General features: G+C 46.2%; 1 protein-coding gene across 3 annotated transcripts in view; it reads right to left on the minus strand.

Moving 5' to 3' along the window:
* Window positions 1–23,724, minus strand: part of LOC147026123 (microsomal triglyceride transfer protein large subunit-like) — a 227,369-nt gene that overhangs the window by 182,745 nt on the left and 20,900 nt on the right. For all 3 annotated transcript variants that reach the window (XM_085881241.1, XM_085881240.1, XM_085881242.1), the window contains exons 3-4: window positions 3,655–3,786; window positions 640–747 (exon numbers count right to left, since the gene is read on the minus strand). In XM_085881241.1, coding sequence (XP_085737367.1) covers window positions 640–747; window positions 3,655–3,786 — 240 coding nt within the window. The remainder of the gene's footprint in view (window positions 1–639; window positions 748–3,654; window positions 3,787–23,724) is intronic.

Here is a 23,724-nt window from a genome sequence, read left to right on the forward strand (position 1 = left end):
ATGATGCTATGTATCATTTTTGGCCCTATCTCTCAATGGTGAAGAATCACTTTAACAATTAAATAACTCTCGTATCCAGATCCGGATTCGGATCTTCAGCAAAATCTAAACAGTTCATCCTTGTCACACACCCAACCTGCCCACCAAATTTCATCCGGATCTGTCCACAACTTTTTGCGATATCCTGCACACAAACAGACAAACTAACAAACAGACAGAGAGGGGTGAAAACATAACCTCCTTCACCTTCGGGTGGCGGAGGTAACAAGTGCTCAGTGAAAAAGTGAAGTCAGAGACTCGAGTTATAAGTTAGCCCCAATTACGAGTCATCTGTTGTTAGGGCCTCGATAGCCAAATATCCGCATCTCATGCTGTGGAAACAATTTATTCATTTTAGGCATTCATTCAACTTGTTTTCCACAGTTATTGTTCACAATATTTATCCCTACTTATTAAACATTTGATTGCAAGATCTCAAGAGTAGCTTTTCAACCAAGCAGCTGGGCATATACGCTCCAGGTGGCACTGATAAAGCAGAGGTTGTTGTAAACACGTGTTGGAAGAGAATTGGACATATAAACAAATCTTGTGATTGCATCGACTGCACGGGTGTGTCAAGCATCACATTTCAGATGTTACCTCTATTGTCTCTCCAACTATGGGTTGCAACTGAAACAAGCTGATCAAGCCTCTCTTGAGGTTGACAATCTCAAAAGGCTCTTCATTGTTAACGTAAATTCCATCAACCTGCAAACAGAAAAGTCAATTCAAACAAACGAGCAGCTTTCAAACAATTTGTCTTCATTAATTTGTCGTATTACAACAGGTGAACATTTACAATAAGCCGTGACCATTTATTTTTCCACCCTGTGACTATGACTGAGGGAGTCACTGATTATAAAAATTATTCATGAAATAACTTGTTTGTGTTTTTCAGCATTGATTGGCTTGTTGCCACGAGCAAAACATGCACAAACACAATAATCCCTCATTTGAAGGTGGGCAATTCGTTCGACTGAGAGTCTGTGGTCAACCAATCAAATTGCGAGTTGAGGCCGGGTGCAGTCGCTGAGTGCTCCCTTGACGCAATACCAGTCAAGATGGTGTTGTCCAGTGAGCAGTGTATTGTTGAAAAATCGAATTGGAAAACGAATTATTTGCTACATTTACTTCTTAATGACACTTTCAAAATCGTACATTCGAATGGTGCAATTTGGCAAAAAAAAAAAGTACGTGAGTATACCAAGTGGTGAAGAAACCTTGATGATGGCATCAACAAATGTATTTCAATCAAGCACCGTGACCTGAGGGCTGCTCGATTGTTAGTTGTTGAGCCAGTACCATAGGAACAGGCACTCACATTTTACAAAAATGGAAAGAGATGCGAAACATTGTGCTTCTTATTCTGAAACCCCCAGTAAACCTGAACAAAAGCAGCATTCCTTCATTACAGTCACATGACAATGCAGCAATCACATTGTTGATGGTATCCCGGTAAATTTGGGATTGATATTGGATGCAAGTGATTTAATCCAGGTTTTCCTCCATCAACTGCCAAATACATTTGGAGAGCTTGCCCCCTTCATGTTGCAATATAACCAAAGGTCAGGAAACATCATTATTACCTTGCCAATGTTGTCTGTCATTGATACCCATCAATCAGCATGAAATATGTTGATTATAATTGGAGGTCTTCAGCAGGATCCCACCTTCAAGAAATATATGGAAAGATCAAAAGCTTCCTAAGCAGTGGAAAGAAAAATCCTCCTGAATGGACAAAACAAGGAGGCTCTGATTGAATTTGTCTTTGTTTCCTTGTGTAAGATCAGCCTATTCACCTTGTGACGCACAATTCTCCTCATTGCTCATAATAATATCTGCCACAATGTTCAGATCGAGGATGGAATAGTGTTTGCATCACAAACGCGCGACGATCACAAGTGATTATTCAGAATGTGACATTAGGTTAACTCCCTGTAGCACAATATGCCACCACTCAGTTTTTCAATGTGATCAGTAGCCCCGACACTGATATCGCTCGAATACTATTATCTGTCATGGATCATATTCCATGTCACCTTTACTTCCATATTGGTAGCAATCAAAACATGTGGATTATTGATCTCCAGAATGTTCCCAACAGTAATGGGGATAAGCTTTGTTGATCACCCATTGGTTTACAGGTGTTCATTGGTTGTGATTCAATTAGAGCTTTTCATGGAAAAGAGAAGCAGGGACCCTTCATTTTAGTGATCACTATTCAGATATGCTTATCCAGCTGGGACTGGACTTTCTTCCTGTCTATCTCAGTAATTGCTTCACTGAAATCATTTATTTGTAACGTTTATGGACTACAATGTAGCTTTGTGAATGAGGAGTTGTTTCAGAGAATTTTGTCTTCGTTCATCCTGAGCACAAAGCCTGATGATCAATGCACCAAGTGCAATCAGCTTTGGTAGGAAATTGACTGAAGGTGGACTTGCTGTATAATGGATGCCAAAGGATCGAGTTCTTGAAGACCTGCTGAAATACCTGCATTGTGGTTTCTAAGAAAACAGCTGTGACTCAAAACGATACCCTTGTCATTATGCAGACTGCAACTTTGATTTCCTAATGAGTGAGGGGTCATCGATTTCTTCGGTGGCAAAAAACATTCCCCCTCCTTCCCCAACCTCAGTCACATGTTTGAAGAAGGCATGCCAAAAAAATGTGACATTTCTCATGTGACAAGTCATTTGGGAATTAGTAACTATTCAGCTCCATAAAATATCGTATTTTCAGGTAGTTCCTCAATGAGGATCAGGTAAATATTTTCAAGCCATTTTATGCCAAGTTAGACATTCTGGCTGGCAGGGTGGTCCAAAGTTATGCTAACTCACCTTTGAGCCATCTAACCGAGTGTGTTCCAATCTCGGTCCAGCTATAAACTGTCATCCTGGCATCCCGCAGACAGAGCTTGGCCTGAATGTGTGCCATCCCTGAGATGGACGTTAAACTGGACATCCTGTCTGACGGCATTAAATAATCTGCAATTGGTAATCATTGCTTTGAATTCTCAGCCTTGTCCGATGCCATTTTGAATGCTCAATTTCGAGAGAAATACCAGAACTAACTTCTTTGTGGCATGGCACCGAAGTTCATGCATAATCCTATTGCGTTGAGCATGTGTGCAAATCTTCAGATTCCTGAAAAATAATTTGGCTTATTTTGCCAAAAAATAACTGGAATAAATATTGTGGGACAGACTATAAAACATAACGTTTTCCAATCAGCCGTTTGGTCACTGATGCAAATGCACCCTTTATCACTTATACGACTTCCAAATGGTGCAACCAAAGCCTCATTATATTGTTATGTCAAATATCGTCATAAACGAACCATTGCCAATTATTGTTAAAGCACAAATAGCCAGAGCAAGTATTTCAAGGCCTGAATTTTAATGTCTGACTCTGTACACTGGAAATTGTTGAAAATATAGCCAAATATATCCTCTGCCATTTTAGTGTTCACCAGGCATAGCCGTTGTTCTCCCAAATTACCATCAGTGAAGTTTGTGTTGTTTAAACTTTTAATCTTTGTGGCCCCTTTAAATTTCTCCATAATCATTAGCGTTGGGGTGGAATAGTAGGTGCTTTGATGCAAAAGACTGCTGACCTTGCCTCGCCTCCACAAGAAGAATATGGGTTGCTGCAAGGCCTTGGAGCTGGAGGAGCCAAACATTGCTGAAGGCTTGTTGCGCGTCTCAGGTTTTTGCTCAGCGGTGCTTTGAAATCGGGTTCCAAAGAGCTAGTGGAGAGAAAGAGGTAAATCACAATGTCACTCCCATCATGATTATGTCAACAATAATGTAGTATATTTCCAGCTTGGTCAATTACAACAGAACTGATTGTCCATTTTTTTGGGGTGGGGGAGGTTGAGGGGGGGGGCAGTTGACAATGTCGAGGGTTCTCAGATGTTATGGTGCACACACAGCAATTGCTGAGTAGCGCATGTTGGATAACAAGCTATCCTGTTACTGTGTGCTGCCCACTTGTGAGAGTGATCAGGTCAAGTCAATTTACCCCATTATCATTACTGTCTTTGACAAAAAAAACTGCGAACACACCCGCAAAAAACTAAAAATAAGCTTGCTCAAAACTGTGAATATGCCCACACAAAACTGCGAATACGCCCGCACAAAGCTGGGAGTACACCGGCACAAAACCAAGAATACGTCTGCACGAAACTGCAAAAACAGTGAATAAGCCAACACAAAACTGTGAATTCACCCGCACAAACAGCGAATAAGCCCACACAAAAATGTGAATAGGCCCGCACAAAACTGCGAATATGCCCAAACAAAACCCCAAATATGCCTGCACAAAAATGTGAATAAGCTTACACAAAACTGCAAATACACGTACAAAACCGCGAATATGCCCATACAAAATCGCGAATACGCCCGCACAAAACTATGATTAAGCCCACACAAAATCGCGAATGCGCCCACACAAAATCGGGAATACGCCCACATAAACTACAAAAAACACCAGAAAAAAACCAGGAAGATGCTCATACAAAACAGTGAATACGCCTGCACAAGACTGTGAACAAGCCCACACAAAACTGCAAATAAACCTGCACAAAATACAAATCTGCCCACACAAAAGCGAAAATAAGCCTGCACAAAACCATGACCGCGCCCGCACAAAATAGCGAATACGCCCAGACAAAACCACGAATATGACCACATAAAACTGAATACGCCTGCACAAAATTGCAAATATGCCCACACAAAACTGTTAAGCCCACACAAAATTGCAAATTTCCCCTCACAAAACTGTTAATAAGCCCACACAAAACTGCGAATACACCCTCACAAAACTGTGAATAAGCCCACACAAAACTGCGAATGCACCCTCACAAAACTGCAAATAAGCCCACACAAAACTGCGAATAAGCCCACACAAGCCAGTGAATACGCCTGCACAAAACTGCAAATAAGCCCACACAAAAACTGCAAATACGTCCACACAAAACTGTCAATAAGCCCACACAAAACGTGAAATAAGCCAACACAAAACGTGAAATACGCCCGCACATAACCACAAATACGCCCACACAAAAGCGCAAAAATGCCCACACAAAATGGAGAATACACGTGCACAAAACCGCAAACACACCTGCACAAAATTGCAAATATGCCCACACAAAACTTCGAATACACATGCACAAAACCACAAACATGCCCACACAAAACCATGACAGCCTGCACAAAACGGCGAATACGCCCGCACAAAACGGCGAATACGCCCGCACAAAACTGCGAATACGCCCGCACAAAACTGCGAATATGCCCGCACAAAACTGCGAATACGCCCGCACAAAACTGCGAATACGCCCCCACAAAACTGCGAATACGCCCCCACAAAACTGCGAATACGCCCCCACAAAACTGCGAATACGCCCCCACAATACTGCGAATACGCCCCCACAATACTACGAATACGCCCGCACAATACTGCAAATACGCCCGCACAAAACTGCGAGTATGCCCGCACAAAACTGCGAGTATGCCCACACAAAACTGCGAGTATGCCCGCACAAAACTGCGAGTATGCCCGCACAAAACTGCAAGTATGCCCGCACAAAACTGCGAATATGCCCGCACAAAACTGCGAGTACGCCCGCACAAAACTGCGAGTACGCCCGCACAAAACTGCGAGTACGCCCGCACAAAACTGCGAGTACGCCCGCACAAAACTGCGAGTACGCCCGCACAAAACTGCGAGTACGCCCGCACAAAACTGCGAGTACGCCCGCACAAAACTGCGAGTACGCCCGCACAAAACTGCGAGTATGCCCGCACAAAACTGCGAGTACGCCCGCACAAAACTGCGAATATTCCCAAGCAAAACTGCAACAAAGCCCGCACCAAACCGCGAATACACCCGCACAAAACCGTAAATAAGCCCGCACAGAACCACGACTGCGCCCGCACAAAATAGCGAATACGCCCGGACAAAACCACAAATGCGCCCGCACAAAACCACGAATAAGCCCGCACAAAATCGTGACTACACCCACACGAAACCACGAATAAACCCGCACAAACCACGAATAAACCCGCACAAACCACGAATAAGCCGGCACAAAAGCAACAATACGCATGCACAAAAGCAAGAACATGCCCACACAAAATCGTGACTACGCCCACACTAAACCACGAATAAGCCCACACTAAACCACGAATAAGCCCACACAAACTACGAATAAGCCCGCACAAAACCAACAATACGCATGCACAAAACCAAGAACATGCCCACACAAAACCGTGACTACGCCCACACTAAACCACGAATAAGCCCACACTAAACCACGAATAAGCCCGCACAAAACCAACAATACGCATGCACAAAACCAAGAACATGCCCACACAAAACCGTGGCTACGGCCGTACAAAACAGCGAATAAGCCCGCACAAAACTGCAAATATGCCCACATATAACGGCAAATATGCCCACATAAAAGCGCTAATATGCCCAGACAAAACTGTGAATACGTCCACACAAAACGATAAATAAGCCCGCACAAAACGTGAAATACGCCCGCATAAAACCACAAATACGCCCGCACAAAACGTAAAAAAGGCCCACACAAAATGGAGAATACACGTGCACAAAACCGCAAATACGCCTGCACAAAACAGCGAATACACACACCTGCACAAAATTGCAAATAAGCCCACACAAAACTGCGAATAAGCCTACACAAAACTGTGAATACGCCCACACAAAGCTATGAATACACCCGCACAAAACTATGAATACACCCGCACAAAACTTCGAATAAGCCCACACAAAACTGCGAATAAGCCCAGACAAAACTGCGAATACGCCCACACAAAACTGCGAAAAACTGCGAAAAACCTACACAAAACTGTGAATACACCTGCACAAAATTGTGAATATGCCCACACAAAACTGCAAATATGCCCACACAAAACTGTTAATAATCTCACAAAAACTGCAAATACATCCGCACAAAAGTGCGAATATGCCCACTCAAAAGTGCGAATATGCCGGCACAAAATCAAGAACACATGCGCACAAAATCACGAATATGCCCACACAAAAATGCGAATAAGCCCACACAAAACTGCGAATAAGCCCGCACAAAACTGCAAATATGCCCACAAAAAAAACTTCAAATACACCCACACAAAACTGCGAAGATAACATCACAAAACTGTGAATATGCCCACACAAAACTACGAATACGCCCGCACAAACTGCAAATACGCCCGCACAAACTGCAAATATGCCCACACAAACTGCAAATATGCCCGCACAAACTGCAAATATGCCCGCACAAACTGCAAATATGCCCGCACAAACTGCAAATATATCAGCAAAAAACTGCGAACATGCCCCCACAAAACTGCGAATGCACCCGCACAAAACTGGGGATAAGCCCACACAAAAATGTGAATAGACACACAAAACTGTGAATAGACTCACACAAAAAGAATACACCCGCACAAAACTGAATATGCCCGCACAAAACTGCGAATACACCCACACAAAACTGGGGATAAGCCCACACAAAACTGCAAATATGCCCGCACAAAACCGAGAATACTTGCGCAAAAAAACCGCGTATACACCGGCACAAATACGTTAATAAGCCCCCACAAAACCAAGAATATGCGTGCACAAAACCACGAACATGCCACACAAAACCATGGCTATGCCTGCACAAAACAGAAAATACGCTCAGACAAAACCATGAATACGACCGCACAAAACAGAAAATACGCTCAGACAAAACCATGAATACGACCACACAAAACAGAGAATATGCCCACAAAAAAAACTCCGAATACACCTGCACAAAAGGGTGAATAATCCCGCACAAAATTGCAAATCCATCAGCACAAAACTTCGGATACACCGGCACAAAACTGCGAATATGCCTGCATAAAACCGATAATATGCCGGTACAAAACTGTGAATAAGCCCACACAAAACATGAAATGCGCCCGCACAAAATCGCAAAAATACCCACACAAGATGGAGAATACACTTGCACAAAACAGTGAATACAAACACCTGCACAAAATTGCAAATATGCCCACACAAAACTGTGAATGCGCCTGCACAAAACTGTAAATACACCCGCACAAAACTGCGAAAATGCCCTACCAAAACTGTGAATACGCCTGACCAAAATCAAGAATACGTGCGCACAAAACCGCGAATAAGCCCACACAAAACCAAGACGACACGTGCACAAAACCACAAACATGCCCACAAAAAACTGTGACTACGCCCGCACAATACAGCGAATATGCCCAGACAAAACCACGAATACTACCACACAAATCAGTGAATAATCCCGCACAAAACTGCGAATACGCCAGCACAAAACTGTGAATACGCCCACACAAAATTGCGAATAAGTCCAAACAAAACTGCGAATATGCCCACACAAAGATGTGCGTATGTGAGCACAAAACTGCGAATATGCCCAAGCAAAGCTGCGAATACGCCCACAAAAAACTGCGAATACACTTGCACAAAATTCAAATATGCCCCCAGAAAACTACGAATATGCCTGAATAAAACTGCGAATAAGCCCATACATAACTGTGAATATGCCCGCACAAAACTGCGAATACGCCCGCACAAAATCAAGAATAAGTGCACACAAAACCGCGAATACGCCCGCACAAAACTGGGAATACGCCCACAAAAAAACTGCGAATACACCAGCACAAAATTGCAAATACACCTGCACAAACTCCAAATGTGCCCCCAGAAAACTACGAATATGCCGGCACAAAACTGTGAATAAGCCCATACATAACTGCGAATACGCCCGCACAAAACTGCAAATAAGCCCACACAAAACTGCGAATAAGACCACACAAATCTATGAATACGCCCACACAAAACTGCAAATACGCCCGCACAAAACCGAGAATTCACGTGCACAAAACTGAGAATACATGCGCACAAAACGCGAATCAGCCCGCACAAAACCAGGAATAAGCATGCACTAAACCACGAATGAGCCTGCACATAAACCAAGTATACACGTGCACAAAACCGCGAACATGCCACACAAAAGCGTGGCGAAGCCCGCACAACACAGTGAATACGTCCGCACAAAACTGTAAATAAGCCCGCACAAAACTGGGAATAAGCCCGCACAAAACTGTTAATAAGCCCGCACAAAATTGCAAATACACCCGCACAAAACTGTGAATATACCATCACAAAACTGCGAATATGCCCACACAAAACCGAGAATACATGTGCACAAAAACGCGCATCAGCCTGCACTAAACCAGGAATAAGCCCGCACTAAACCACGAATAAGACTGCACAAAACCAAGTACACACGTGCACAAAACAGCGAATATACCCAGACAAACCCTGAATACGACCACACAAAACTGCGAATATGCCCACATAAAACTGTGAATACACCTGCACAAAAGGGTGACTAATTCCGCACAAAACTGCGAATACACCTGCACAAAACTGCAAATAAGTCATCACAAAAATGCGAATACACCTGCAAAAAATGCAAATATGCCCGCACAAAACTGCAAATACGCCCGCACAAAACTGCGAATACGCCCGCACAAAACTGCGAATACGCCCGCACTGAAACGGGAATATGCCCACACAAAACAGCGAAAACGCTCGCACAAAACTGCAAATACACCCACACATAAAATGCCAATACACCTGCGAAAAACAGCAAATATGCCCACAAATACGTGAGGCACAGAGCCATGATTGTAGAACTAGGTCAAATTTTATTGACCTCAAATATGCGGGGTTTGTGAATACCCGAACCGCGAATGTTGGGGTCCGCTGGAATTTCATTTTAAGGATAATGTTTTGCATTAAGTTACCTTTATGGTGCTATCTGCTGTGCCTTAAAATTTGGAGTACAGCAAGTACTATGTGTGGGTGAGTGTGTGAGGGTGAGTGTGTGTATATATATACATACACACACACACACACACACACACACACACACACACACACACACACACACACACACACACACACACACTAACTACTGCACTCCAAATTTGAAGACACAGCAGATAGCACCATAAAGGTAACTATATATATATATATATATATATATATATATATATATATATATATATATATATATATATATATATATATATATATATATATATATATATATATTGTTGCGAATTCGCGTCCGCCGGGGTGCGAGCGGCCACGTAACTCGAATCGCGGCACGTCGCCCACCGGACGGACAATTCCATCGTGACCCTCTCGGACTAACGCCGGGAACTAGTCACGGGTGGGCCTTTCGGCCTCACCACGATAGTGCCAATCGGCCCCCCGCGTGGGATAGGGTTGCTCGCCAAATTTGACCTACCTAAGTACCCACACAGAGGGTAGACCGGGCGATCGCACCTCGCCGCAGGTCGACTTCGGACACGGGCCACTTTAAGCGACCCGTTCCGTACTATCGGGATAACCGAGCGGTGTTATCGTCAACCTCGACGGTTCCGATTAATTATTGGGCGTATTTGGCCCACGACCAACCCTTTACGTGAAGTAAGATGGAGATACAATTAAAGAAAAGACGAAGCGAAACGGGAAAACAGTTCAACATAAGGCACATTTATTCCGCGGCAAACGGAAAGCACACATATACAATTACAACAATTATGCACCAAAAGCAAATGTAACAAAAGGAACACAATGCACATCTACTACCGACTGCACGAGCACACAGCAACACTTACACAGTTTTACTTTACAGACGGCGCCGACAACACATATACTCAAAAGCAAAAGAAAAAAGGGCCACCCTCTACGACAAGGGGGCAGACGAGCCTGGGGCCGAAACCGCGTGGAGCCTACCCGTCTTGTGATGAGCCGCAAAATGGCGGCGGTGCCCCGACTCCGCGCTCCTCTGCGGGTTTCGTTGGCACTCCTTGGAATGGGGTGGGAACGGGGCCCCCTTTTCGCACTATCTCAGCGCGTGGGGAAACAGGGGGGGGGGGGTTGTTGATGCTCTGGGGAAAGAGGATAGCTGGCTTGCTTGGGTCCCGCGACGAGCGACTCCACTGCGCCCTCGACCGCGTTCCCGGCTTCTCCTCTCTGCAGCTCCCCGACAGACTCCGAACCCCGACAGACCGACTCTCCTCCAGACCCGTCTTGACTGCTGCTGCCACACTTCGCCGCCGCCACAACTCACCCGAGCCCGAAACAGAAACTCTCTCTACTCGCCCCGCGCTCGGCGCTTTATAGTGCAGCAGGAGAAGCCATATGCAGATTTTCGGATCAGGATGGGCTCTGGGGCGGAGCCACGCTCGCCCATTGGACAGAGGAAAAGTGGGCGTGAATCATTCCTGATCCGCGAATTTGCATATAGCGATTCTACTCTGACGCGCCTGGAGGCGGGGCCAAATCGCCCCGCGCTTAATGATTGGACGGATCAGAAGTGGGCGTGAATCATTCCTGATCAGACTTCCCCGGAAAGGCCGCTTTTTGCACCCGCTGCTCGGCGCGCGCCCTGTACGAGTCCAGGATCGGTGCCCACAAGCGGTGCGGAAATGGCGGCAGAAGGAGGAGAGGTGAAGGTGGTGGAGGGCCGAAAGTGGCGGTGATGGCCATGGCGACGATTGGAATGGCGGTGATGTGATGGTTGCGAGAGCGAGTCGTGATGGTAAAGGTCGTGGCTGTTGGCATTGTTGTTGTGATGGCGGTTGAGACGTGGTTGGTTCAAAATAAAGATAGAACAGAAAAACGGCTATCTTAAAGGGTCGCAGCCCGAATGAATCACATTTATTCCCTCTAAACAACGGGTGTGGGGCTAACTACACATGTACTTAGAGAGAGATATCTCACCTCCAGGACCTGAATGGTGGTTTGCGAATTTCCTCAACCGTAACACTACCCCCTCCCCTTTTTACAGACTCGTCCCGAGTCGTCAAATTTTCGTGTGCCATCATGTGTAGTTTTCCCCTAGTACGTTTTACCGACGGATCCCTGAGTGCGACATTCATGGTATTCGTGTCCCCAAAATAAACAACCTGAGGGCTGAGTAACTAACTAAACAAACCCACTCACACGGACGACTTAAATAAAATTGCCGGCGCTAAGACAGACATGCCAGGGGCGCACTCATATTTACAGTACATCTTAACCTTAACTTACAAATTTTACACTAAACCATGGCCCAGGATCAATGGACTCTGCAAAAAGAAAGCAGTTAGCAGGGAGCCAGGCTGCTCGCATGCAGTCTCTGGCTCATGCAATGCAGGTGACAGGAACGTGGCCGGCTGCTCACACGCAGTCCAAGGCCTTCACTTTTGAAGTGAACGCAGTGAACCACAACGGTGCATGTGCTGCACAAATGCAGTCTCCGTGCCAGCTCAAGTGGCACACGCAATGAGCACAACGGATGGATGGATGGATGGATTAATGGATGGACGCAAACACGGTGCACAGGCCGCCACTGCAGGCCCGTGTTGTAGCTGCCAACAGGGCAGTTCTTGCAGCTTGCAAACTGTTGCCTTGATCCTGGCGCACATGGAAATGAACAGGGGGGTGGGGGGGAAAAGCAAACTTGAATGGGGCTGGTGAACAGGGGCAGTGGGCATGGCATGGCAAAGGTGAGCAGGCAACACAGCCTGCAGAACAGAGCCGCTGCAGGCAAACACAGCCGGCAGATGAACTGGCCGGCACAGGCCTTGAAGTAAACAGCTGCTGGCAGATGAAGTGGGCCAGCACAGGCCTTGCAGCAACACAGCCAGCAGATGAAGCTGGCCAACCTTTGCCGTTCAGTCGAGGTTGGTGGAGGGAGTGCAGTGGTGCTGGCCACTCAGAAGGCGGGCTCGGACCTACCCTACGGTCTCCCTCCCAACCAATCGCCTTTGCCTGTCACTGTCCATACCCACTCCCTTAATTTGTCCAAAACCAATTTAGCCCCAACTTATTTTTTTGTTGTTTTTATGTTTACTTCCCCACTATAAATCGTCCCCTAACCCCCTTTATCATCCTTGTTCAGCTAACCTATCCTATCACCGAGCCTACTCCCAACCCCTATGTTCCCTTCCCGGAGGGGAACAAGGGAGAGCTAGCGTCCTGTGTCGAGGCCCAACGAAGCCTCAGGATGGCCTCCCCAGAGTTCAGCGATCTATAACACAAAGTGGGTCCAGCGGCCCACAACGAGAGCGAGGGGATGGATGGTGCAGAGGGGTACATCTCCTAATCTACCCTAACCATTTAACTGTTAAACTACCCCAGGGCTTTCAACAAGCGCCTCTCGCTTAAACTATTGGTTCTATGAACCCAGATTCCCGTCGCCTGTGTTGGTATCCTCACAATTTCGGGCCTCACCCCCCAATTTTCTTTCCGTGCCCTCACACGGTCTCATGGCTGGGACGCGTGGCTCCCCTTGGCAGGCACGACCCTCTGCCGAATCTCCAGCTATGGCACTACACTGCCTCCGAGCCTACCAGCTCCCTAAACACCGGGGAGTGCCCCCCATGGCACCTCCCCTGAAACGCACACGTGGCAGGCTAGCTTCCCGGGCCCCTTTCCGAGGGTCACCCTGTGCCCACAACACTGCCCACGCGGCTAACGGCGCCCCGGGCCCCGCACCAAGCGGACAAACCCGTGCCCACTACGCTATCCCGGCCCCCCATGGGCCCTTGGCCTACCACGGCCGACTAGCCTGGTGCCCGGGGTACCCACTCAGTGATACTCACCTGTCGCAGCCACGCTCCCAGCCCGTCAACAGGGCTCCTGCACCCCTCCAAACGGGTTTCGAGCCTACATTTCCACCAACAGCAAAACGACCTCCAGTTTGTAAATTTGACTAACCCCCTAACTCACTCTACACTGACCCCGGGGACCCTTGGGCGGGAGTCACTCCTCCCCCCAATCACTCATCGCACCATGCATTCCCCATTCGCTCCATACACACAGACCCGCTGGCCTCACTCACTCAACAAGCACACGTACTCACCTCACAACCCACAACTCTTCAACACACTCACCGCTGAACTCTGCCATCCTTCTAACTACCTCCCCTAACTAACTCATGCTCCCACGTCGTCCCTTAAACTATAGCAAGTTCCATTTAACACTACGTAGCTAAACTACGTCCCCTCTACACATCCACAGTCTGTCACTGTCTTCTAAATCATTAAAATCATTTCCCCACCTAAATCTGGCTAAAATCCCTCTACCTAATCCATTCCACCGGCCCCATGAGGACTTACCCCTGCCCCATGGAGCCGGTCTAGCTAAGCTAACCCTTCCCCCTAACTAGTTCCATCCTGTGCCCAGGTAAGGGGGTCTTCCACCCCTCGCCCGGGAATCCTGTTCACCCGAAAGCGAGGCTTGCTGTTTTTTTTTTTTTTTTTTTTTTTTTCCATCGCGCAGCACCAGCGCGGCAACTCACAGCTCGCGCACTTTGCACCTGCCCGTGACGTCATGCAGCTGTACGTGTACCTCGTCCCTCCTTGGACGGTACCATCCGGCAGGGATACCCCTCCTGCCGGATTCCAACCCCACGTGCAGCCATGACGTCACCATGCGCATAAAAAAAACAAGCCCCACGTCTTGAGGGGTTCCCCACGCGAACACATGTGCTTTGCCCGTTGGAGCTAAACACACACACGCCCGCGTGGAGAACCCGTCCGGTCCAAATCCATAATCCTGCCTAACCTTTGTCCGTCGCGGGATCGGCAACATTCACCGCGCTCGTTTCCGGACCGGGACTTCACTCTCGCAACCGAGCACGTGGGGGCCTCGTGCGTTGCACAGCACGGACCTCGTGCTCGCTGCTGGGTGAACGCGGCGTGGTGCTCAAAACATCTACAGCCGCTACTCGGCTTTCTTTCCTCTGTCGCCGTCTTCGTTGCCATTCAACACACGCACACCTGCGTGTCACAACGCTCACACTCCACTCCATTACATTCACCCCGGGAGACGCGGCTGCGTGCTCCCGCATGCCGACTGACATCTCCCTCACATACTGCTCTCTCACACACACGGTCTCCCTTGCACTCGGCCGTTCACTCACTCGTGCCATTTCCCTCACACAACCCATACCACTCACACACGCGGGGCACTCGCCCGCGGTGTCTCACTCACACACGCGGGGGCACTCGCCCGCGGTGCCTCACTCACACACGCGGGGGCACTCACCTACGGTGTCTCACTCACACACGTGGGGGCACTCGCCCGCGGTGTCTCACTCACACACGGCGCGCTGGGAAGCACGCCCTTCGGCACACTTGCCACCACACCACTCACACACGGGGTCGCTTCCACACATGGGAGGCACTCACACCTGGCACCACACACACCGGGACAACCACACTGGGGATTTGTGTCCCCACAAGGGTCTCCTGGGCCTCTATACCCCCCAAGCTCTCCGTGCATCTGTCCACAGCACTCCTCCCCTCGACCTCGCTCGACACGACCGAACTCACCTGGTCGTGACTCGCCTCAAGGGGGCATACTCCCTCCCCTCGTTCCTGGAGGAGGCCATCCAGCTGCTCGCACCGGGTCTCCACCCAGTCCGCCAGCTCACCCCCATTGTCCACCACTAACTCTGTGTGTGTGTTCGTCTCTAACCCCGCCTTCATCGTGTAGTCTTCCCTCTATCGTTCCCATCTCCCGTGTCTCTGTACATTTATTAGTTTCTGTTGTCCCCTCGTGTCTATTAGTTTCTGCTTCTTTCTGGCATCTTCCCCTTATCTTTATGTAAGTCAACCTTGCTTTCTCCTTAAGTCGCTCCCGTCCTTCCCTCTGTTTCACTCCTTGCTCTTTCACGATCTCCGCGTACCTCATCCTTGCTTTCCGTCTTAATTGTTCTTTTCTCTCCCTCGCAATTCCTTTCACCTCGTCTCTTATCTCCCTCGTGCACGTCTCCGTCACCCCAATTAGTTTTTCCCCCTCGGTCACCGTCACTGTTGCTCTCTCAGTCACCTTTACACTTCTCGCCCAACACGTCCCCCGAATTACTTTGTCACCCGCCTCCACCGCGGGCCCGACAGCCGTTGCACACCCTCCCAGCTCGTTCGCTCCCACACGTGGAGTCGCCATTTTGAGCTCCCTGGTTACTGCCTTCATGCCCGCCTGCAGGCTTCAGCCTATTTGCTGCATCTCACCCCGCAGTTCTTTCATTTCTTCCTTCATTCCTTGCGCATTCGTTTCCATTTGCTTGTTCATTGCCGCCAGCATGGCGCATAGCTGGGCCATGTCGGGTGCACTCAGCTGAGCCGATTCGGCAGGGATCGGGGAAGGGTTTTGGTGGAGAGGGGGAGGGGAGGTGTCATACACCGCGGCCGCCGCCGCCGCACCTATTTCGGGCTCTGGGTTCAGTTGGGGGAGTTCGTGTTCCTGCACAACCAACATTTCCTGCTCGGGGTTTTCATCCTGGGCCATGGACTCTACACATTCTACATCCATTTCTAATAACCCCGGCTCCCGCTCGCCTTGAGACGCCATCTTATTTCTCGTAAAGGGTTAATTTGAATCGCTCGTAATTTGGAGGGAATCGGGGGTCGCTCCTCTCACCCCTGGACCGATTCCCGTGAATTTAGCTGGAGACAGGAGAGCCCGTTTTCCCGCTCTCCGACACCAGTGCCGCGAGGAGGGGGATGGGTTTGTGTCCGACGACCTGACACCAGTGTTGCGAATTCACGCCCGCCGGCGTGCGAGCGGCCACGTAACTCGAATCGCGGCACGTCGCCCACCGGACGGACAATTCCGTCGTGACCCTCTCGGACTAACGCCGGGAACTAGTCACGGGTGGGCCTTTCGGCCTCACCACGATCGTGCCAATCGGCCCCCCGCGTGGGATAGGGTTGCTCGCCAAATTCGACCTACCTAAGTACCCACACGGAGGGTAGACCGGGCGATCGCACCTCGCCGCAGGTCGACTTCGGACACGGCCACTTTAAGCGACCCGTTCCGTACTATCGGGATAACCGAGCGGTGTTATCGTCAACCTCGACGGTTCCGATTAATTATTGGGCGTATTTGGCAGACGACCAACCCTTTACGTGAAGTAAGATGGAGATTCAATTAAAGAAAAGACGAAGCGAAACGGGAAAACAGTTCAACATAAGGCACATTTATTCCGCGGCAAACGGAAAGCACACATATACAATTACAACAATTATGCACCAAAAGCAAATGTAACAAAAGGAACACAACCATTATGCACCAAAAGCAATTGCAACAAAAGAAACACAATGCAGATCTGCTACCGACTACGCGAGCACACGGCAACACTTACACAGTTTTACTTTACAGACGGCGCCGACAACACATATACTCAAAAGCAAAAGAAAAAGGGGCCACCCTCTACGACAAGGGGGCAGACGAGCCTGGGGCCGAAACCGCGTGGAGCCTACCCGTCTTGTGATGAGCCGCAAAATGGCGGCGGTGCCCCGACTCCGCGCTCCTCCGCGGGTTTCGTTGGCACTCCTTGGAATGGGGGTGGGAACGGGGCCCCCTTTTCGCACTATCTCAGCGCGGGGGAAAACAGGGGGGGTTGTTGATGCTCTGTGGAAAGAGGATAGCTGGCTTGCTTGGGTCCCGCGATGAGCGACTACACTGCGCCCTCGACCGCGTTCCTGGCATCTCCTCTCTGCAGCTCCCCGACAGACTCCGAACCCCGACAGACCGACTCTCCTCCAGACCCGTCTTGACTGCTGCTGCCACACTTCGCCGCCGCCACAACTCGCCCGAGCCCGAAACAAACTCTCTACTCGCCCCGCGCTCGGCGCTTTATAGTGCAGCAGGAGAAACCATATGCAGATTTTCGGATCAGGATGGGCTCGGGGGCGGAGCCATGCTCGCCCATTGGACGGAGGAACAGTGGGTGTGAATCATTCCTGATCCGCGAATTTGCATATCGCGATTCTACTCCGACGCGCCTGGAGGCGGGGCCAAATCGCCCCGCGCTTAATGATTGGACGGATCAGAAGTGGGCGTGAATCATTCCTGATCCGACTTCCCCGGAAAGACCGCTTTTTGCACCCGCTGCTCGGCGCGCGCCCTGTACGAGTCCAGGATCGGTGCCCACAAGCGGTGTGGGAATGGCGGCAGAAGGAGGAGAGGTGAAGGTGGTGGAGGGCCTAAAGTGGCGGTGATGGCCATGGCGACGCTTGGAATGGCGGTGATGCGATGGTTGCGAGAGCGAGTCGTGATGGTAAAGGTCGTGGCTGTTGGCGTTGTTGTTGTGATGGCGGTTGAGACGTGGTTGGTTCAAAATAAAGATAGAACAGAAAAACGGCTATCTTAAAGGGTCGCAGCCCGAATGAATCACATTTATTCCCTCTAAACAACGGGTTTGGGCTAACTACAAATGTACTTACAGAGATATCTCACCTGCGGGACCTGAATGGTGGTTTGCGAATTTCCTCAACCACAATATATATTACATATACATATAATATATATTAATATACTATATACATATTATATGTATATTATATGATGTGTGTGTATATATATACATATATATGTATATATATATATATATATATATATATATATATATATATATATATGTATATATATATATATATATATATATATATATATATATATATATATATATATATATATATATATATATATATATATATATATATATATATATATATCCAGTAGTGTCAGACGATTTCCAATGGGAGTGATTGTCACACTCCACATGTTTTGATGTGCCTTCTGGTTGAATTGTTTGTCCTCGTGGGACCAATTGTTTGGGTGGCAGATGGACGGTTGTTCTTTGCAGATTATGTGGTTTTACTGTGCGAGACCTAATCCACGGTGATGCTCACCATAACAGTCAGGACTTGCATCTGGTGTGTATATATACACATAAATATACATACATACATACATATACAGGGTGGTCCACCGACTGACACATTTCAGACCACTCTCCTCTCCGAGGGTTGGGGTTGTGGAAACATTTTTCCACGACGATGGACTGCAACTTGTGGAGGCCACCTTCTTGATGTGATGTACCACAAATTATATGATTGCAGGCTTTGAACATAAACCTCATGTGTTTCAATTATTACATATCCAAATGTGTCAGTCAGCTATGCACCACCCTGTATATATGAAAGAAATGATAATGATCTTTTAAAGAGAAGAGAATGCAGACAGACGTTTAACAACCAACTTTCATTGTAATTTTTTGAATCATTCTTTGCCACAAATGGTAGAATTTGGTTAAAAGATTATTTTTGTCATTGGTGATGAAAACTTTCAGTAAATAATGCATTACTCTGTCATTTTGGTCCATTTTGGGAATTCTGTTGATTGTGTTTGCTCTTGTTAAGAAAGTATCCATCTTTCATTTATTTTTCAGTCTGGTGCTCTGCCTGAAGGCAGCTTCATTGCTGCCAAGGCAGCTCCATGGCAAAGATTACACTCGGTGGTTTGCCTTTACCTTCCCAGTGGTAGTCAAGGCAATAATTTTGAATTGGTTCATGGTATCGCTGATAACTTGCTTACTCTTCATGAAGGACACTGTGAGATCTTTATTGTCTACCAAAGAATGCTAACAGACAGGACATCCAGCTTCGCATCCAAATGAGGGATGACACATTTGTGTATCATCTCAAAATAACCCTGAAGTACCTTACATGTGAAACATCAGTGTGTATATGGAGGAGGCGAAAACCATCTGCTCTGTATGAAGGTTTAGCTTTTCTGTTTTCCGCAACTGACTTCAATCGGTTTCTAAATCTACTCACTTTGGAGGTCCAAGCTGATCTGCTCTCAAAACCAACCATCTGTGGAGTTGTTGTTTCTGTTGAACTCATGCATGATGACTTGAACACACAATGGCGTCAGCTTGAACCACGCATGCACGGTGACATCAGCTTCAGCGAACAGCTGCAGTGTTAATTATACTATAGCTCCTCATGTGTTGTTTTGCAAGTATTATAAAAAGAAGAGGTTACTGCAGGGTTAACTAGAGAGGGAGCACTCGGGAGAGTGCAAAACCTCTGCCGCCAATACTGCTAGGTCACTCAAGTGAACCTGATATCCTATTCATTCAATTTGACGTCAACAGTGCTCACAGAGAGTTTGCAACTTTCCCTTTTACATACTCAATTCATTCGTCAAAACTAGATTCCTTGAGACAAATTATTTTACGTGGGTATATCCACCTGAAGTTCCAAAATCAGCCGCAATTATAATTTTGGCATGTTTTTTGTTGGAAATCACTTAAAACATGTCGAAATGCAAAAAAAAAAAAAAAATCGAATTTTTGTTGAAAAAAATTTGCAATTTTTTTTTTTCTCTAACAAATTTTTTTTTGGGGGGGGGGTGGAAATCACTTAAAACATGTAGAAATGCAAAAAAAAAAAAAATCAAATATTTTTTCAAATTGGGCACCATAGCGGCCATATTGGATTTTGGACCAAGTCCAAAATCTAATGGCATGATCCTTGGACCAGACCTAACCCCCCCCCCCCACCCCACCAAGTTTCGTCGAAATATGTCAAGGAGTTTTTTTCCGAAATACTGTTTATAAACAAACAAACAGAAAGGAGTCAAAACAGTAACCTCCATCCATCTTTGATGGCGGAGGTTAATAATTGCCTTCATAGTGTCCAAATGGGGGTCTTTTGCAGGAATTGAAAAGAAATGAGTATTTAGTTTCCACGTCCAATTAATAATCGTTTGTGCGAGTTAACAGGTAATGTTGGTCCATTGTTTTGAAGAAATGGGGGTAATTTCTGATATTCCAGAATGGGGGCGGTTTCAGATGTGGAATGGAAAAGGAGGGAGGGGGAGGTTTGATGGGCAAAGAGCAGGACTGCGAGTAGTTACGGGGCTTGAAAGGCCAACATAGAGAGGGACTGCCAATGGATGGGCAGCTGGGGCTAAAGAAGGATCAATAGATGGATTGATAGATGGAGGGATTAAAGAGAACTTCAACATTCCAACTCATGATGCATCTCCCTCCCAAAATATCCTTGTATCCAAAAGGTAGGAAATCCATCTCACATAAACTGAAGAAATATCTGTCTGGAGAAAATCCTACCTGTCCTGAATGCATGTGGGGGTCTTTTCCATAACTGCAACAATATATATATATATATATATATATATATATATATATATATATATATATATATATATATATATATATATATATATATATATATATATATATATATATATATATATAAAAAGCCTGGTGTTGGCGTAGTGGTTAGGGTAGTGGCTTGGGATCCAAAAGGTCCTGAGTTCAAGCCCCGTTGGCCGCTTGAATTAATACACACCAGGAGGTTGACTCAGCCTGTCATCCTTCCGAGGTCGGCGAAGTAGGTACCAGTTTATGCCCCGGTTAGAATAGGTGTACCATATCCCTGTGTCGTAAGAGGCGACTAGGGTTGTGTCATGAAGGGCATCTAGCATAAAAACTAAGCCAAATCACTATATGGATCATACAAATGATCTGCAGTGGCGACCCCTAGCGGGAGTCGCCGAAAGAAGAAGAGATATATATATATATATATATATATATATATATATATATATATATATATATATATATATATATATATATATATATATATACATATATATACATATGTAGTGGACAAAAAAATGGAAACGCCACTTTGATGTCACTTAAAATGGTTTTGAGCCAACATATGTGGCCAGTACAGCCTGTATGAGGCATGGCATAGAGTCCACCAGCATCTGGAATTCTGAAGGAGGGATGCGGCACCATTCTTCCACGAGGATATCAATCAACTCACACCTGTTTGATGGAGGTGGAAAATTCTGTCGCTGGCGTCATTCCAGAATATCCCATAAATGCTTGATTGGGTTCAGATCTGGTGAGTGAGAAGGCCATGACATATGTATAACATCAGTGTCATGCTTATCAAACTATTGGGTGACCACATGTGCTCTGTGGGTGGAGCTTTAGTCATCCTGGAAGACACCCCTCCCAGCAGGAAAAAAAATGCTGAAACATGGGGGGGTGAAGATGATGACTCAGGCCATTAAGTAGCTATTGGCAATTACCTTGCCTTCCAAGGGAATGACTGCACCCCAACCATGCCAGGAAAATGTGCCCAACAACGTTACAGAACCACCAGCACCCTTCACTGTTGGAACCAAACACTCAGGGTTGTAGAGCTATTTAGGTTGGCGCCACACTTGCACTCGTCCATTTCTCGAGAACATGGTGAAGGATGACTCATCTGACATATCACATTTCTCCACTGCTTGGTAGTCCAATGCCTGTGATTTTTGCACCATTGGACTCACAAATGGGTATTGCCAGTTGTGATGAGTGGTTTGGGCACTACAACCTGACTGGTATCCCATTCGGAGTTGTCAGCGGACCGTTTTTGATGAAACTGGCTGCTCGCGCCCCAGGTTGAAATTTACAGTCAATTGATGTTCAGTTGCTCACTTTGCACTTCAAATTAATGCATGGGTATCACAATTCTGGAGCATGCACTTCTGTGCACTGTTGTCTTTTGCTGATGATGTCTTTCCCTCGCAGTTCCATCCCAACATCACCTTCGACACCGTTGCTCGTGAAACGTCAGCAACTTGAGCTGTCTGTGTCACTGAAGCTCCTGCCTCTTTCAAAATCAGAGGTCTCCTGCAGCCATGCTAGCCATAATTACAGGCAACTCGGCCTGTACAGCATTTTTATACTTGACCCTCAGCATGCTGGGATGTTGCTTTGCTGAATTACCACATAGGCCACACCTGTGTGGAAGCCATTGCTTTCAATATACTTGGTGTCCCTCATTTACCTGCGTTTCCATTTTTTGACCAGTGTATGTATATGTATATGTGTATATATATATATATATATATATATATATATATATATATATATATATATATATATATATATATATATAAACATATATATATATGTTTATATGTATATATATATATATATATATATATATATATATATATATATATATATATATATATATATATATATATATATATATATGGAGCTGTTGAACAGCTCCCAAGATGAGAGCAGCCATTTTAATAGGATTACCTTTTCTTAAAAAATTGAATGTAGCATTTAATTGAGGAAGCCAAAGCATTTAAGATGCTCTCAGTAAGCTACCATTTTTGACTGTTGGTAATCAAAGCAAGTCGGATATATATATATATATATATATATATATATATATATATATATATATATATATATATATATATATATATATATATATATATATATGTCTCTGTGTCTCTGTGTCTCTGTGTCTCTGTGTCTCTGTGTCTCTGTGTCTCTGTGTCTCTGTGTCTCTGTGTCTCTGTGTCTCTGTGTCTCTGTGTCTCTGTGTCTCTCTCTTGCAGCTGAACATCTGGCTTTCTTGTTGGCCCTTGTAACAACATTCTTTGAGCCTTGAGCTCGGAGAAGCCCAATCATAAATCAGCACTGTTTTGGTATAGTTCAAAAGGGAACATCTTGCAGTAGACTGAGACGATGATAATATATATATATATATATATATATATATATATATATATATATATATATATATATATATATATATATATATATATATATATATATATATATATTGTGATAAAGATCTGCTTGACCAATAACAGATCTTCTTGCTTGTGAAAAGATCAATGCTTTGTCAGGCCAGGAGAGAATATTTGCTGGGGTGTT

This window comes from Eptatretus burgeri, chromosome 5 (genome assembly GCF_056783735.1).
Source record: "Eptatretus burgeri isolate ZD-2024b chromosome 5, Ebu_testis_v1, whole genome shotgun sequence".
In the NCBI taxonomy this organism is placed as follows: Eukaryota; Metazoa; Chordata; class Myxini; order Myxiniformes; family Myxinidae; genus Eptatretus; species Eptatretus burgeri.